This window comes from Malaclemys terrapin, chromosome 11 (assembly GCF_027887155.1).
Source record: "Malaclemys terrapin pileata isolate rMalTer1 chromosome 11, rMalTer1.hap1, whole genome shotgun sequence".
NCBI lineage: Eukaryota > Metazoa > Chordata > Testudines > Emydidae > Malaclemys > Malaclemys terrapin.
Window position 1 is genome coordinate 20073063 of NC_071515.1, and position 16333 is coordinate 20089395.

General features: G+C 46.8%; 1 protein-coding gene across 1 annotated transcript; it reads right to left on the reverse strand.

Annotated features, from left to right (window-relative positions):
• Nucleotides 1-13246: 13246 nt before the first annotated feature.
• Nucleotides 13247-15959, reverse strand: LOC128845084 (myb/SANT-like DNA-binding domain-containing protein 2). The gene is made up of 2 exons (XM_054043303.1): nucleotides 15094-15959; nucleotides 13247-13824 (listed from the first exon to the last, which is right to left on the reverse strand). Exons 1-2 carry the CDS (start codon nucleotides 15629-15631, stop codon nucleotides 13385-13387), a joined length of 978 nt encoding a protein of 325 aa, XP_053899278.1. The 5' UTR covers nucleotides 15632-15959; the 3' UTR covers nucleotides 13247-13384.
• Nucleotides 15960-16333: the final 374 nt, after the last annotated feature.

The following is a 16333-nucleotide window of genomic DNA, read 5'->3' on the forward strand; positions in this document are numbered from 1 at the left end:
ACATTGATTCATTATTAAAATTACTTTTGAATTAGTACATGGGGTTATCCTTCGAGTTCAGCTTGTTTGATCGGTGACTATTACAACTGCAATGTACATTGCAAAGTAAGTAACTGATATAACTTAAGTAACATACTTAACTAATCAACATTATGCAAAAGTTGAATTGCATGCTCCATTTTAATATTTGCATTTTGTGCAGTGGGTGATGGTTTCATAAGTCACCCAGTCAGGGATCTGAGATATAACAACATGACTTATGTAACTCACAACTATCATGTGGATTTTAACTGGGATGTTAAAGACCCAATTTAAACTATGCCAAACATATCTAGAGGCTATGATGATTGCCAGATAAATGCTTGTAATAACAATGTAAAATGGTGCTGGAATTTCTTGCATACCTCGGTTTCAGGTTTTGGGTTATCTTTCACTAAAACATTAGTACTACATATAGTAACTATTTTGAAGGGAAACAATTCTCAACCTCAGCTCTATCTTAATCATGTTTTTCAAATAAGAATTCATTAAACTTCCTGTTTGCTGGGGTGGTAATATTTGTTTGTGCTCCTAACTCTTAAAAAATTGCAGAATTATTTTTTGCTTGTATCTTTAGTAAGGGCATATTTCATCAGGGTTGCTGGGAGAGTTTATAACTTCCATGAAGTCTCAAATGTAGCTCTCAAGGAAACTGCACACTCTCTTCAGTGTCAGCAGAATACTACCCGAGGCTTCCGTGAAGTTATGAGCATCAGCAACATAAACGGTGGAGCAAACTGTGGCAAAACTCGCATTCCACTGCTCACTGTAGCCATATATTCCATCATTGTAGCCCAGTGGGCTCACAGCAGTTTGAAATTATCCTGTCTTGGCCCTCCTGGAGATTAATTGTCCACCAGGTACCAGGATTTTAAAAAGACTCAGCTTTCCCGTGGTTCAGATAGACTAGCAGCTGTGCCTGTACTATGATGATTTGCACAGTATAAAAACCTAAATAGAACAATACTGAGAGCACCAGCAGAGCACAGGGAAGAAGTTCCTTTTTGACTCTTGCACAGAAAATACCGACAGCAATGAAGTTCGCACCTGCTTTCACCAGATCTGACTCTGACCCCATGCCTGTAGTAGCAGATGCTAGTAAACCTGGAATCCCAGACTCTCTTAGTTATGTTGCTACCCTCCTCCGCAAGGAAGAAGCGACATGGGGGCCCCAATGAGGTGATCATAACATGAGCCAGACGTTCCAGCTGCTTTTGAATGGCCGCAATAATGTTCATTTAAGGTAAATGGGTTACTCTGAAACGCAGCCATCTTCTATAATGTGCTGCTTGCACGGCTTTGCCTAGTTGCTGAGGCAGTGAAATGTTGAAACCAGGTGCAGGAGCTCTGCCAAAAAGCGATCTCTCCCACCGTTTTCAGACTTGCCCAGTGCGCCATTCAAAAGAAACGGTTTCATTGTTGGCTGCTTATCCACAAGTCAGCTGTAAGCCTTGTACATTTCTCCTTGGCATTTTTTTAGCACATCGCCGATATGTTCGATAAATACAAGGCAGCGACGACGGAGTCCAGCAGAATCCTTGGCTCCGTCGTTGCTGCCTTGCGGAGGGGGTGGCAGGCTCTGGAGTCTGGGTTTAAACGTCTTTAAAGCACACTGTTTTGTTCACCAAATGTATTGGTGCACCACTGGCAGACCGACGCGGGTTGCTTTTAATAGCTGGCCCTCACTTTAGGACCTCTTTTAACAGCATCCCTCTCAGCTTGCTTCGCCTGCCCTCTAACCAGCTGTTATTTAGAGTCCTGTAAAAGTATTGGCTGGCTCCCAGGCGGCCAGTCAGAGGGCAGCACCATAGCTAAAGCTACTCCAGAGCTGGCTTCGTTCTAGCCTTCTCCTGCCTCCTTTCTTTCCCCAGTTTTTCTGGTTACCCAGCGGAGAAGGATGGCATTTTGAAAGCCCTTGGCTGCCCCATCATCCTACTGAGCCTTGGAACAGTCTAACTATAGTCAGTAAGTTAGTATACCTTGGAAACGGTTAAATTGTATTGCTTCCCCTCCCGCCTCTGCTCCGTGGCAGGGCCAGGTCTCTGTTCAACGAGTGTGCATGTTCCTGTCAAGGAAGGACTAACGTGGCTCAGCATGTTGATACCAGTGGCATGGCAGACATAGATGTTGCTGTCTGAATCAAAGCAGAAGGAAGCCCTCTTTCCTTAGCTGCTGGTGCTGCTCCTCTGTTGATCAGCGGGGGTGCCTGCATTGCTTGTGAAGAAGCAGAACCCAAACTTTGGGCTGGATCATGTGAGTGCTGAAGGTGTCTCCGCATAGCTGTGCACTACCCAGAGTTACCCCCTTTCCCTTCTGTGTGTGTGTGTGTGTGTGTGTTTTGCAGTGAACAAACTCCCTGAGAGAAATCATCCCAGGGCGTGAGAGTGCCTCCTTCAGAGAAAGATGGCTGGTTCTGTGGAGATGGGAGGAGCTTGGTTTTGTGTGTGGACAGGAGGCAAGTAGAAGTAGACTGGGTGCTTGCGCCAGAACAACCTGAGGGAATTGCCCCCTGTGACTTGTCAATCTGGTTTAGCGTCCCTGCTATAAGTGCTACTGCTGTTTGCCAGGCCAGTTGGTGGAGTTTCACAGTGTCCCCAGTGTGTCACTCTCCACTCCCTCACATGAAGACAATGGGCACTCCACCTCTGTCAGGTAGCAGAGTGTTTATTGCTCTGAACAGAACTGGCTCAGAAATGGAGTTCTGCCTGTCTGCTCCCATGCCCCTCAGAAAACCACAGCTAATAAATAACTGGCTGCCTTGAGGTATAAGCAGTGATTTCTCCCTCTTCCACAGGCTTTGCAGCCTGCTGTCCTTTAAGCAAAGTCTGTTCTGTCTCCTTTTATCACGCTTACTCTGCCCGTATCTCTCAGATGAAAATGACAGTGTCTCTATTTCCCACCTACAGTATGAACAGACCCCAGCCCTAGATCACAGCTCTTGGCCAGGGTTAAAGTATCTCCATTAGAACAAAGCAACAGAGGGTCCTGTGGCACCTTTGAGACTAACAGAAGTATTGGGAGCATAAGCTTTCGTGGGTAAGAACCTCACTTCTTCAGATGCATTAGAACAGTTGCTTTGTCATCAGTGTGCACGTTTACAATAGTTGTGAAGCAGAGTTTCCAGCCTTGCTCTGAAATACTGGGGGAAATGCCGGTCTTGCGGTATGTTCCTTGTGGGATTTTTGACTTGGCCAAAACCGTTCAGGATGCTCAAAAATCTGGAGAGAGAGTTCATTCTCATGAGATTTCAAGCTCCATTTGCAGCGGTGTGCCTTTCAGCTTTCCATTTGCAGGCAGGGAAGAAAGCCCTCTGAACTAGGCTGTAAGAACCATGTTCCTCTTTCCACAGTAGCAAGAAAAATGGTATTAAGCCACTGATACCCCTAAGTTCGGTAAGGACACAGGTCTTGAAGTGTAGATAGATCCATAATGCTGTGTCTTTCCCACTTACCTACATAGGACCAAATTCATTGGTACACCGAGCATTGGAGGTGCTGTCGGGGCCAGTTTGGACCTGGTGCAGCATGAGCACCCTTTGGGTTGCTCCAACTTGCACCTGAGTGCCCATGGCCTCTCTGGTCTATTCCAGAACCCAGGAGTTGTCCCTGGCATGTCCTCAATTTGCCTCTTGCACTGGTGCTCCTGTAAGGGTCGGCAAAGAGCTGGTTTTGCCAATTGTGCATAGGCCCTCTATGCGTGGGGGAATTCTCCAGGGAGTCCTTTGTGCAGAACTGGCCTACGAGGGGCATGAGGCACCATGATTAACCCAGTGCCTCCAGTTGCAGGACCCCTGCTATCAAAACAAATACTTCTCAGTCCTCCCTTTCTTCTCCAGAATAGAAAAGGAGCTTCGCCAGGAGTTTTCAAGCATTAAATGGGTCAAAAAATATCACAAGAAAAATACGCTGAGGCTGTTGTTGTTTCAGCAGGTAACTGGGATTTGCTCTCACATGCTGGCCACAGAGCTACAGCTGCCCACCCATGTGGAAAGGTGCCAAACCACACAACATGAGCAGAGGGTGGGGTTCCTGCTTTTCTCCCCTATTGCTCCTGCTGAGGTGCTGTTAAAGGCCACTCTCCTCCTTTACGGGGGGTACATATGATGGGAAATGAAAATCATGGGCCTGCTGACTCCCCTGCATTCACCTCTCCCCTAGTTTGCCTGTTTCCTAGTTGCTGCTGTTTGTAGCAGGCCTCTTCGCATTTTATTCTGCACTGCTATGGTGATGTCACATCAGATGAGATGAACAATTCTTATCTGCTGATGTCAGCACTAAAGGAAGAGAAGGAAATGGTCTTTTTGCCTAAACTATTGTAAATCAGGCCCAGTAAACCAGACTATACATTATGCTTTTGTTACACTGAGAGTTAAATTACAAGGAAATGAATGGTGCATAATAATTCCCTGTGTCACTGATTTCCCTGCTTCTCAGCAAAATGTTCTCTCCCACAAACAGGTTTACAGTACTGGCCTTATCACTGTGGAAGAGGCGCTATCTAGTGGCTATGATCTGCAAAAGAACTGCTGGGTGTGGGGGGAGGAACAGCTAGAAATGGATAGATGTAAATGGGAGTAGGGTATTATGAAGGGAAGACATGTTCAGATGGGGTATATTACCTCAGTCCTAGATTTATTATTGTGTTAAAGGCAACATAATGTGCTCTGAAGACAACTCAGGGCCTGACTTTTCTGACACATCAGTTTTATACTGGTGTAATACCATGGCCATTCCTATGCCATAGCGCCCCAGGCAAGAAGTGTCCTATTTTTTTTTTATTGCATTTGTAGCCCATTTCATGCCTTTGATGCACAATTTGCATGCATGATTTATCCTTGTCATATAAGACGATAACTTTGCACACTATAATCTGTAAATCTGTATTTATTCATGCCATGTATAAGCAAAATGTAATTCTCAGAAAATCTGGAAGGTTCCATGAGATTCTACAAAGGTCCAGAAAACACTAGGAGGTTAGTGAAAAATGAAACCACATACGGAACACCTGAAACATTTTAGTTCAGACTTTCTATCTTCCCTTTTATCACTAACAACATAAACAGCACCCCAAGTCCAGAGCCCCCTCCTCCCCAACCTGGCACCCTAGGCCATTGCCTGTGTCGCCTGCCCCTAAATCCAGCTGTGTGTAATACTATTGAGATCAATGGAGTTACTCCTGATTTAGAGTGATCTAAGTAATAGACTCGTGCTAAATATCTCTCCTATTTATTTAATACATTATTAACCTTAAAATATGCTCTCATGTATGTTAGGTTTTTTACAGCTGTATTCCAGCTGGGATCAAGTACTAGCCAGTAATTCCATTTCTGAGGGGTAATATTACATTCATTTAATCTTCCGCTTGCATCAAGTGATTCAAATAAACATGTAGACGCATCAATTCTTTTAGAGCCCCATTTTCTTCAGCAGGGCTTGATGATTTGAAGATTGCAGAATTAATTTGTATAGCCAGTTGCCTACTGGATCTTTAACAGATGAAATTGAATAATGAACTAAAACAAAGCACTGTAATACACTGCTTGAAGTAAACCAGTAAACACTCTACGTTCAAGCACCACATGTCCATGTCTGTTTGTATCAACATGTGCGTGCGCGCGCGCGCACACACACACACACACACACACTGATGTAAGCAAACATATCCTCTATGCCAGAATTTGTCAATGGACATGCCCATAATTCAGTGCAGATTTATGGGGATCTTTATCTGAATACTGATCCTTGAGGTTATCTAATAGTAAATGTCATGAGACAATAGCTGAGCCCAGCAGGTGAGAGGGGGAAGAGATGCTCTGTGCATGGTTCTCCCTCCTTCAACGCAGAAAGAGCACTCAGCCAGTGTCAGGCCTCACTTCAGGTCCAGGGCCTGTGCTGGGCAAGGAGAGGGAAACTGGCCTGCTGGAGGAAGGAGTGAGCAGAGCTAAGGGGGAGGCTACATATTGCCTTTTCAATTTACAGAGCTTAGTCCAAAGAGGCTGACTAGGGTCTGGGGATGTATTATCTTTTTCTGTGGCAACCCCTCCTCACATATTGGTCCTGAAGGGCAGTGTGGCCAGGGGGGTGAGGGGAGCAGGGGGAAACTCCCTGTACTGCCAGGGACTTGGGGGAAGGGGGAGGAGGAGTTCTGTTGGACAGAGCTGATGTAAAGACCTTGTGCTTCTACATGGATGGCCCTAGCATCCTGCATCTTGCCTAGGATCTGTCAGGTTTCGGGCTAGCCCTCGTGGCCTCTTTGTGTGTGGGAAGAGACAACCCCATATGGGATTGTGTATTGTGATCTGGGCAAGAGGATCCCTCATCCACCCACCCACCCCCTGCCCCCTGGATTTTGCTGCATGGAGGACGATCTGGTTTGTAGCATCTCCTCAATATAGGGTGAAGTCCTTCAGCCCCACTGCAGTCAATGGGGTCCCAATGCTCACAGCGGAGAGCAGAATTTAGCCCTCTGTATGTGACAAGGGGATTCCTAGGAGGACTATCATAGCAGATCACACTGTTAGGGGTGAAGCTGCTCAGGGCAGAGTGGAAACACCTTGATCTCTCATGGATCCTTCCAGTGTCCCACCATTTTGAGGAGAGATCAAAGTTAGACTGGTTGTTCCCCTCGGTGCCATCTCATTGTAACTGAATGTGTCCTGTCACAAGGGTCTGGTGAAACAATTTATATATGCAAGCTAAGAAAAAGGGGAAACAATTGAAAGTTTGGGAACACTATTTCCATAGGAAAATAAGAGACAATGTACATAAACTGGAAATAATAAACACTAATATTTTAGGAAAATGTGACTACACTTCTACCCTTGTCTAAGTAACTGCTTGAGCAAAGAGATTAACTCTTCATTTTCTCCATACCAAGTCAGCAGTGAGCGCTAGCCCTCTCCCCTTCTCCTACTCTCCTTCTATCACATGGGTGAATGCTAAACTTCACTCTGTTACGAAGCTCCTTCCATGAGTTCCAAGCCCCAAAACACAATTCTACCTCCACCTTTTGAGCTGTAAGCACACGCAGTTGCTCTGGTTTGTCTTCTCTCTGGACATCCCATCATTTAAAACTCCTGCAGAACTTCACACCAGTGGAACACTTTGTGGTTACATACCTACAGCAATCATAGGTCATCAGCAAGGTTTGAACCTGAAAAACTAGCTGTAAGAAACTGGCAATTAGAGCTGCAAGGCCCAACTACTCGAGAGTCACCTGATCCCAAGCATTAAACCAGTGGATTATACCTGCATCCTGGTGTTATACCTTAATAAGCCCATAATGTCAGTTTTCTAGAAAAGCCCTGCTTTGTAGATTTTTAATTGCAAGCCACTAATAACAGCACAGGAAAAAAATCAGCTTACCTATGGCGGGGGGGGGGAGGGGTGCATGTCTCTTAGCACCTTCCTGGCAGTATAAAATCTCTCAAATCTATTATTTTCATTGTACAGAGATGTATACTTTGATACTAAATAAACACGTGGGAGGAAATGAGAGGAGAAGAGATGCTGCTGTAGAAAGAACTGAATGTCCAAGCTTCAAAACAGAGAGATGGCTCTTCATTTGAAAACATTTTTTCCTCTTATAAACACTGCAAAAGATCATTTCATAATTACAAACTAATGTATGTGGCTTTTTTAACCAAAAAAAAAAGCTTTGTTTCTCAGAGGCACCATATGTATCACATGCTGCAGTTGCTATGGTAATTACTCGTGTTTTATTGAATAGCACTGCAAGGGGTTATACAGAAATGAACTAAATGGCCCAAATGCTTGTTAGAATGAATATGCCCAGTTATTTATAAAAGGTGCCATGAAGCACTCAAAGAAAATAAGAGGAAGGGAGGGGAAGGAAGCACTTTTATAAAGCCAAGACTGCCATTGTTCAGCCATTTTCCCTTTATTGGAGGAGGCATTCTGTGACCCTTGCAGTTAAAAGGAAAACTAGTATGTCCGTCTGGGGCTGGTAGAAGTGTATTTCATGTTTTTGCTTTGCTGGACCATACCAAGTGGAGCCAATTATAAATAAATGAATTGGAGAAGAGCCAAAATTAGGACCCTTAATCTTCCCTTCAGATTTCAAGGGGTAGGTTAAAATCGCCAGATCTGAATATGCGCCGACCATTTGAGTTCCAAGCTGGATCAAAGAACAGAAGGGGCCTGTTTCCCTGTTCAAATCTGGTTTTGGCCAGATCTCTCAAGCAAAGCAATTTGCTTGAGATGGCAGAAATCTCGTGAGAGCAACTCACTTGTGAGCTTGCAGCTCCCAGGATTTCTGTGCTGGCCAGCGCTGATTTGGCCTCAGCTCCTGGCCTAAACATGATCTGCATCTGAACACTGCCTCCTTGGCACATTTTTGAAACCGAATATAGCAATTAGCAAAGCTATCCATCCAAGGAATGTTTCTATGCAGTGTAAATAAATTAACAGGAATTAATTAATTCAGCTAATTAATTTGATTGCGGCAAATTGATAAAATTTTACCAAATGCACAACATAAATTATTTGTCTGTATGTTATCTGTATGGAGATCATTAGTTCTTTATAATATCCAGGTCACAGATGAAATCCAAGACCTCACTGTTCTGTGAAATAAAGGGAAATATACTTTTCCAATGACCTTTGACATGGTGACCTTCAATGCCAAATAGTTTAGGAGTTTATGTAGTTCAGCATTCAGAATGACCAAATTGTATAGAGTGAATATACTTCACTTAATTGGGGAGAATAGTCATGGATGTGTTGGGTCTGGACCTTTAATTAAGTTTGACACCTTTGCTGAATGGGGCCAAATGAGATTCTATCATGATTTGGCAGGCTGGGCCCCTTCAAAGTAAATGGAACTCAGCATGGGAAACAAGGTTCCCACGCCCAGGGGATTCTGTCAGGTCTCTGTTAATGATTTCTAGCATAGGAGAGAGAGAGAGAGAGTGTGTGTGTGTGTGTGTGTGTGTGTGTGTAAAAATAAGGTTGCAGCTATGGATGGTTACTTTACTTGTAAGCTCTTTGGGTAAGGACCATCCTTTTATTCTGTGTTTGTACAGCTCCGAGTACAATGGGATCCTGGTCCATGACTAGAGATCTTAGGCTCTTCTGCAATACAAATAATAATACCTTATTTTGTCTAATTGTGCACCCACTCAAACTTCCTAGGTATGAAAGCTTGACTCAGACTCTGTTATTGGGTTTACTCTTCTCCTAGGAGAGACGCTGGCAAAAGAAGAGAGAAAAAAATCCATAAGTGAAAAATGGAGGTCTGAGCAGGGGAGAGAGAGACTCATTGAAAAATGGTGCGTGTATGCTGAATAGAGGGCACTATATTGGGCCACCCTAGCTCTTGAGGAATTATAAGGGCTTTCGTCTAACTAACAAGATGGAGTTGTTTTTAAATTGAATCTGACTGAAAAGAACCACATTGCTTAATGACAGATTATAAAATTGTGCAAACTCGTTAGTTTAGCAAACGCTTTGTCTTGACTATTGGGCTGAGAGGTCCACACACTGTCAAACCTCACAAGGTCAACCCATCCCTAGCTCTCATTTTGGTGTCCTGGCACCTCCCAGATCCACAGATGCAGGGGCCCTTTGGTACAGGGATCTCTCAGTCCTGTGCAGAAATAGAGGGGTCAGTTGCTCTTGCAGCACCTACCCTGAACCCAGCTAAGGCCTCTCCTTGGCTGTGATGATCCACCCTAGTGAGGTAAGCAGCAGGCTGAGGAGAAATGGACAGGCTGAGTGGAGGGAACACAGCACCACAAAGCTGCCAAAGAAAAAGACCCAGCCTGGGTCTATAACCTTTTTGCAAAGTTCTCTTTGGGGTGGATGGGGACCCCAGGAATATTTCAGGGAATCTCAAGTAGCCTAGCTCCATTGGAAGGAGGTCTCTGGGGGCCAGAGTCCGTGCAAAGGAATAAGAGCCTCCGAGGGGTCCCTGTGGTACTGTGGTGATTCTAGGGAGGTTCTGCAGTGGGACAGACTCTAACTCCCTCTGGTGAAGCGATGGGTGCGAATCTCTGTGAAGAACCACTCTGCTGTGGGTTTTCCCAGGAGAGAGAGTGATCCATCTCATGCTTGGGCTCCATCCACACGGGCTAGCCACACTGCATCAGAACTTGATCTGATCACCACTGTGGTTAATATGCAGAGCAGCCCAGTTAGCCAGGCTGCCTGAAAGGACTATAGAGATGGAACTTTATTGGGATGTCTCCCAGGGAACAGATTTAGCTCGATGACAGTGAACCGACTCTTCTCTTAATCAGCGAAGTTGCTTTAACGAGCTGTCCACGGGGGTGCCTCAATTAAGAGGGCTCTCCTGGATGAAGCGTTTGTGCTCAGTTAGGTTTGATTTCACAGTGATTTCCTTCCCCTGTTTGTTAAGCACTTCCCTTTTGTGCTGTGGAAGACGTGTTTTGTCTGGTCTGGGGATTGGGTCTGCCACCTCGGAGTTGCATCCTCTAACCAGATGGAAGCGGGACACTGTCTCCGGCCCCTGCAGTCAGAAACAGCGATGCTTTTTAGCTGGCAAGCAAGCAGCTTCTTTTGCATGGAAGGCTGTGTCCATCTCTCCACCAACTCACACTAATTATGTCAGCTTGATTTTTTTCACCCAACCTCCACTTGCTTCTTTTTCTATGCCCACATCTGTGACTACCAATTAACACAGCAGTGAGTTGCTGCAGCACCCCCGAGCAGACCAGCCTAGCCTTAATGGTTTTCAAATACTGTTTTGACCTGAATGGATTCCCTTTGTTGGACAATTATAGCCTTATATAGGCTATAATTACAATGGGAGGCTAGGCCTGTAGATACCAGTGAGCAGTGATGTATTGAGAACAAACAGTATTACAAGCCTGTCAATATGCCCAAATACTCTCATTTAGATCATTTTAAAATGTTTAAGAAATCATTAGAGCTCAAACCAAATGCACGAAGTGTGATTATCTACTCGCTGCTAACAGGAAAGCTTGTCACTTCTGTTATGCGAAGCAGACAGCACAGCAGCCGAATTTATTTTTAAGCAGCGTGTGACATAAATAGCAATCTTAAAGGGTTTTGCCATTAAAAACACCACCGGAGACTCAGCTGCAGTCCAAAGGACTTTGGGAAGCAATGTTTCGAGAAGAGATTGCAGTGGAACCCATAAAATATTTAGCTGAGGCTCTAAAGGCATTGTGCTTGGCTTCCCAGAACGACACCAGGGCACCCGCCAATGCATTATTAACAGCTTGAGAGTTGAGCCGTGGGAGGAGAGTGCAGCGACCGAGATGGATGTGGGGCAACAACAGTTTGTAGGAATCACTCCAAAGCCTAGCCATTACCCTACCGGTGGAGAGTGCCTGGTGGTAGTTACTCATGTATGCTGAGGGCTGTCAAGAGAAAAGGGTGCATGAGAGATCAAGGGTATGTCTACACTACGGGATTAATCCGAATTTAGATAATTCGGATTTGAGAAACAGGTTGTATAAAGTCGAAATGAGTGCGGCCACACTAGCACAGTAATTCGGTGGTGTGCGTCCAAGTACCGGGGCTAGCGTCGATTTCTGCACCGTTGCACTGTGGGTAGCAATTCCATAGCTATCCCATAGTTCCCGCAGTCTCCTGCGCCCATTGGGATTGTGGGTTAAGATCCCAGTGCCTGATGGGACAAAAAACATCGTCGCAGGTGGTTCTGGGTACAGCCTCACTTCCTCCCTCCCTCCCTCCCTCCCTGCATGAAAGCAACGGACGGCAGACAACCATTTTCGCGCCTTTTTTCCTGGGTGGGTGAACACTGCAGACTCCATACCACGGCAAGCATGGAGCCCGCTGAGGTCAAGACAGCACTCATGAATATTGCAAACACCTCGCGCGTTCTCGTGGAGTTTATGCTCAGCCAGGACCAGAAAAACGAGGCGAGGAGGCAGCGGCGGCGGCAGCGCAGCGACAAGCATGATGAGGACATGGACACGGACACAGAATTCAGTGAAACCACAGGCCCCGGTGCTTTGGAGATCATGTTGTTAATGGGGCAGATTCTATCCATGGAACGCCGATTCTGGGCAAGGGAAACAAGCACAGACTGGTGGGACCGCATAGTGTTGCAGGTCTGGGACGATTCCCAGTGGCTGCGGAACTTTCGCATGCGTAAGGGCACTTTCATGGAACTTTGTGACTTGCTGTCTCCTGCCCTGAAACGCCAGAATACCAAGATGAGAGCAGCCCTCACAGTTGAGAAGCGCATGGCGATAGCCCTGTGGAAGCTTGCAACGCCAGACAGCTACCGGTCAGTTGGGAATCAATTTGGAGTGGGCAAATCTACGGTGGGGGCTGCTGTGATGCAAGTAGCCAAAGCAATCACTCAGGTGCTGCTACGAAAGTTAGTGACTCTGGGAAATGTGCAGGCTATAGTGGATGGTTTTGCTGCAATGGGATTCCCTAACTGTGGTGGGGCAATAGACGGAACCCATATCCCTATCTTGGCACCGGAGCACCAAGCCACCGAGTACATAAACCGCAAGGGGTACTTTTCAATGGTGCTGCAAGCACTTGTGGATCACAAGGGACGTTTCACCAACATCAACGAGGGCTGGGCGGGAAGGGTTCATGACGCTCGCGTCTTCAGGAACACTACTCTGTTTAAAGGGCTGCAGCAAGGGACTTACTTTCCGGACCAGAAAATAACCGTTGGGGATGTTGAAATGCCCATAGTTATTCTTGGGGACCCAGCCTACCCCTTAATGCCATGGCTTATGAAGCCATACACAGGCAGCCTGGACAGGAGTCAGGAGCTGTTTAACTACAGGCTAAGCAAGTGCAGAATGGTGGTAGAATGTGCATTTGGCCGTTTAAAAGGTCGCTGGCGTTCATTATTGACTCGCTCTGACCTCAGCCAAAGAAATCTCCCCATTGTTATTTCTGCTTGCTGTGTGCTCCACAATCTCTGTGAAAGTAAGGGGGAGACCTTTATGGCGGGGTGGGAGGCTGAGGCAAATCGCCTGGCTGCTGATTACGCGCAGCCAGACACCAGGGCGATTAGAAGATCACACCATGAAGCGCTGTGCATCAGAGAAGCTTTGAAAACCAGTTTCATGGCTGGCCAGGCTACCGTGTGAAATATCTGTTTGTTTCTCCTTCATGAAAACCCTCCCCCTTTACTGACTGATTTTCTGTAAGGAACCCACCCTGCCCCTTCCCCCAGCTTTCTTTCAAACCAAATAAAGTCACTATCATTTAAAAATCATTTATTCTTTATTAATAGATTAGAAAAAGAGGGAGGGAACCCGGGTGGTATTTGGGAGGAGGATTGCTGGGAAGGAAAAAGCCACAAAGAAAAGGTTAAAAAAATGACAGCCTTTTGCTTGGGCTGTCTACTGGGGTGGAATGGGAAGGTGTACGGAGCCTCCCCCCCGCGTTCTTACACGTCTGGGTGAGGAGGATACGGAACATGGGGAGGGGGGAGGGTGGAACAGGGGCTGAAGCGGCAGTCTGTTTTCCAGCAGCCGTTCCTGAACCTCCACCAGACGCCGGAGCAGCCCCAGCGTTGCATCCTTCATCCTCTGGTCTTCCTGCCGCCATCTCTCCTCACGTTGGTCCCTACTCTCCTCACGTTGGTCCCTCCTCTCCTCACGTTCACTGACTTCTTTCCTATACTTTGAAACTGTTTCCTTCCACTCATTCAGATGAGCTCTGTCACTCCTGCTGGATTGCATAATTTCAGAAAACATGTCCTCCCGCGTCTTCTTCTTACGACGCCTTATCTGTGATAACCTTCGGGATGGAGGAGGGAGGCTTGAGGAATTTGCAGCTGCTGTAGGGAGGGGAAAAAAGAGAGAATTGTTTTAAAAGCTACATTTTGCAGAACAATGCTTATACTCTTTCACGGTGACCAACACTGTTCACATTACATAGCACATGTGATTTCTGTGCAAGGTCGCATTTTGCCTCTTAATGCTGAGTGCTTGTGGCTTTGCTGCTAGAGATCACAGGTCTGGGCAACAGAATTCGGCTTGCATGCGGCCATGGTAAGCCATTGTTTTACAGCTTCTGCACCCTCCTTTCCCACATACCAAGCATAGCCTGTAGAGTGCTGCAGAAGCCTGGCCAATCTCAGCCAGTTGGGGGGGGGGGCAGTGTGGGGGGGCTTGTCTGGGCCCCTTCAGGCAAGTAGAGTGCTGCGGTTTTTCTGTTAACATTCAGCAGCACCAGAAAACAAACTAACCCCCCCCCCGCCATGAATTCTCTGGGATGATCACGGTACCCCTCCCCCCACCGCATGGCTGGTATCAGGGAAGATCCCTGCAGGCACCAAACTACCCCCCCCCCGCCGCCGACCCCCCCCCTCGCCATGAATTCTCTGGGATGATCACGGTACCCCTCCCCCCACCGCATGGCTGGTATCAGGGAAGATCCCTGCAGGCACCAAACTACCCCCCCCGCCGCCGACCCCCCCCCTCGCCATGAATTCTCTGGGATGATCACGGTACCCTCCCCCCACCGCGTGGCTGGTAACAGGGAAGATCCCTGCTAGCCAAACGCGGAAAACTTCAGGGCCAATTTCCCATCTGCGCTTGGCTAACTGCAGGGAAGGATTTATTTTCCGCCACAGGCAAACAGCCCAGTAGGAACGGCCACCTCTGTCCCCTTAATTAAGTTCCCGTATTTCAACCAGGTTACCAGGAGTGATATCACTCTCCTGAGGATTACACAACAAGATAAAGAACGGATGTTGCTTGAATGCCAGCAAACACCGGGACCATACGCTGCCAGGCTTTGTCAGGCAATGATACCAGATTACTTGCTGCAAGCATGGCGTGGTCAAGTATCCTACCATGGAGGAGGGAATAAGGATGCACTGCCCAGAAACCTTCTGGCAAGGCTTTCGGAGTACCTCCAGGAGAGCTTCATGGAGATGTCCCTGGAGGATTTCCGCTCCATCCCCAGACACGTTAACAGACTTTTCCAGTAGCTACAGACTTTTCCAGTAGCTGAACTGACCGCGAATGCAAAGTCAGGCAAAGTAATCATTAAAAACCGTTTGCTTTTAAAACAAGTTTTATATTTTAAAAGGTAAACTCACCTGAGGTCCCTTCCATGGGGTCAGAGTCTTGGGTACTGGCTTGGGAGGCTTGGGAGGGTACTTCAGTCAGGGTGATAAAAAGATCCTGGCTGTTGGGGAGAATGGAGTGCTGTGTGCTCTCCGCAAGCTCATCCTCATCCTCCTCCTCCTCTACCCCATCGGCAGAATCCTCAGGCGTCGAGACTATCCCCGACCCAGAATCCACGAACAAAGGTGGGGTAGTGGTGGCAGCCCCCCCTAGAATTGCATGCAGCTCGGCGTAGTAGCGGCATGTCCGCGGCTCTGACCCGGAGCGACCGTTTGCCTCCTTTGTTTTTTGATAGGCTTGTCTGAGCTCCTTGACCTTCACGCGGCACTGCTCAGAGTCCCTATTGTGGCCTCTCTCCATCATGCCCTTGGAAATTTTTTCAAAAGTTTTTGCATTTCGTCTTTTAGAACAAAGTTCTGCAAGCACTGAATCCTCTCCCCATACAGCGATCAGATCCAGTACCTCCCTCACGGTCCATGCTGGTGCTCTTTTTCGATTATCAGCCTGCATGGTTACCTGTGCTGATGAGGTATCTGTGGTCACCTGTGCTCTCCACGCTGGGCAAACAGGAAATGAAGTTCAAATGTTCGCGGGGCTTTTCCTGTCTACCTGGCCAGTGCATCCAAGTTCGGATTGCTGTCCAGAGCGGTCACAATGATGCACTGTGGGATAGCTCCCGGAGGCCAATACCATCGAATTGCGGCCACACTAACCCTAATTCGAATTGCTAAAATCGATTTTGGCGCTACTCCGCTCGTTGGGGTGGAGTACAGAAATCGATTTAAAGGGCCCTTTACATCGAATTAAATGGCGTCGTTGTGTGGACGGTTACAGGGTTAATTCGAATTAAAGCTGATAAATCTGAATTAAAGTCGTAGTGTAGACCAGGCCCAAGTGATTGAAGGAATTAGAAGTAGAGAACATCACACTGCTTGTTGCAACTAAGTAATTATTACCCCAAGAAGGCAGTTCAGGGGCTTATGGTGGGTTTGGTCCATTTCCTAATATTCACATTCGAAATATCAGTAGAGAGGCCAGAGACTAAGGGCTTGTTGGGGCTAGAGGCTGGCCCTAATCCAGAAAAGAACTTAAGCACACACTTAAAATTAAGCAGGTGAGTTGTCCCATCGACTTCAGTGGAATGACTCACTTGCATAAAGCTAAACACGTTTAAGTGCATTGCTAGACTGGGATCAGAATGCTCAGCCTGTT

Excerpts from the sequence above, each read along its gene's own strand:
- LOC128845084 (XM_054043303.1), bottom strand. The coding sequence starts at position 15,631 with ATGCAGGCTGATAATCGAAAAAGAGCACCAGCATGGACCGTGAGGGAG. Across the intron at positions 13,825-15,093 it reads CCCCATGGAAGGGACCTCAG|CAGCTGCAAATTCCTCAAGC; the intron begins GTGAGTTTACCT and ends CCCTCCCTACAG.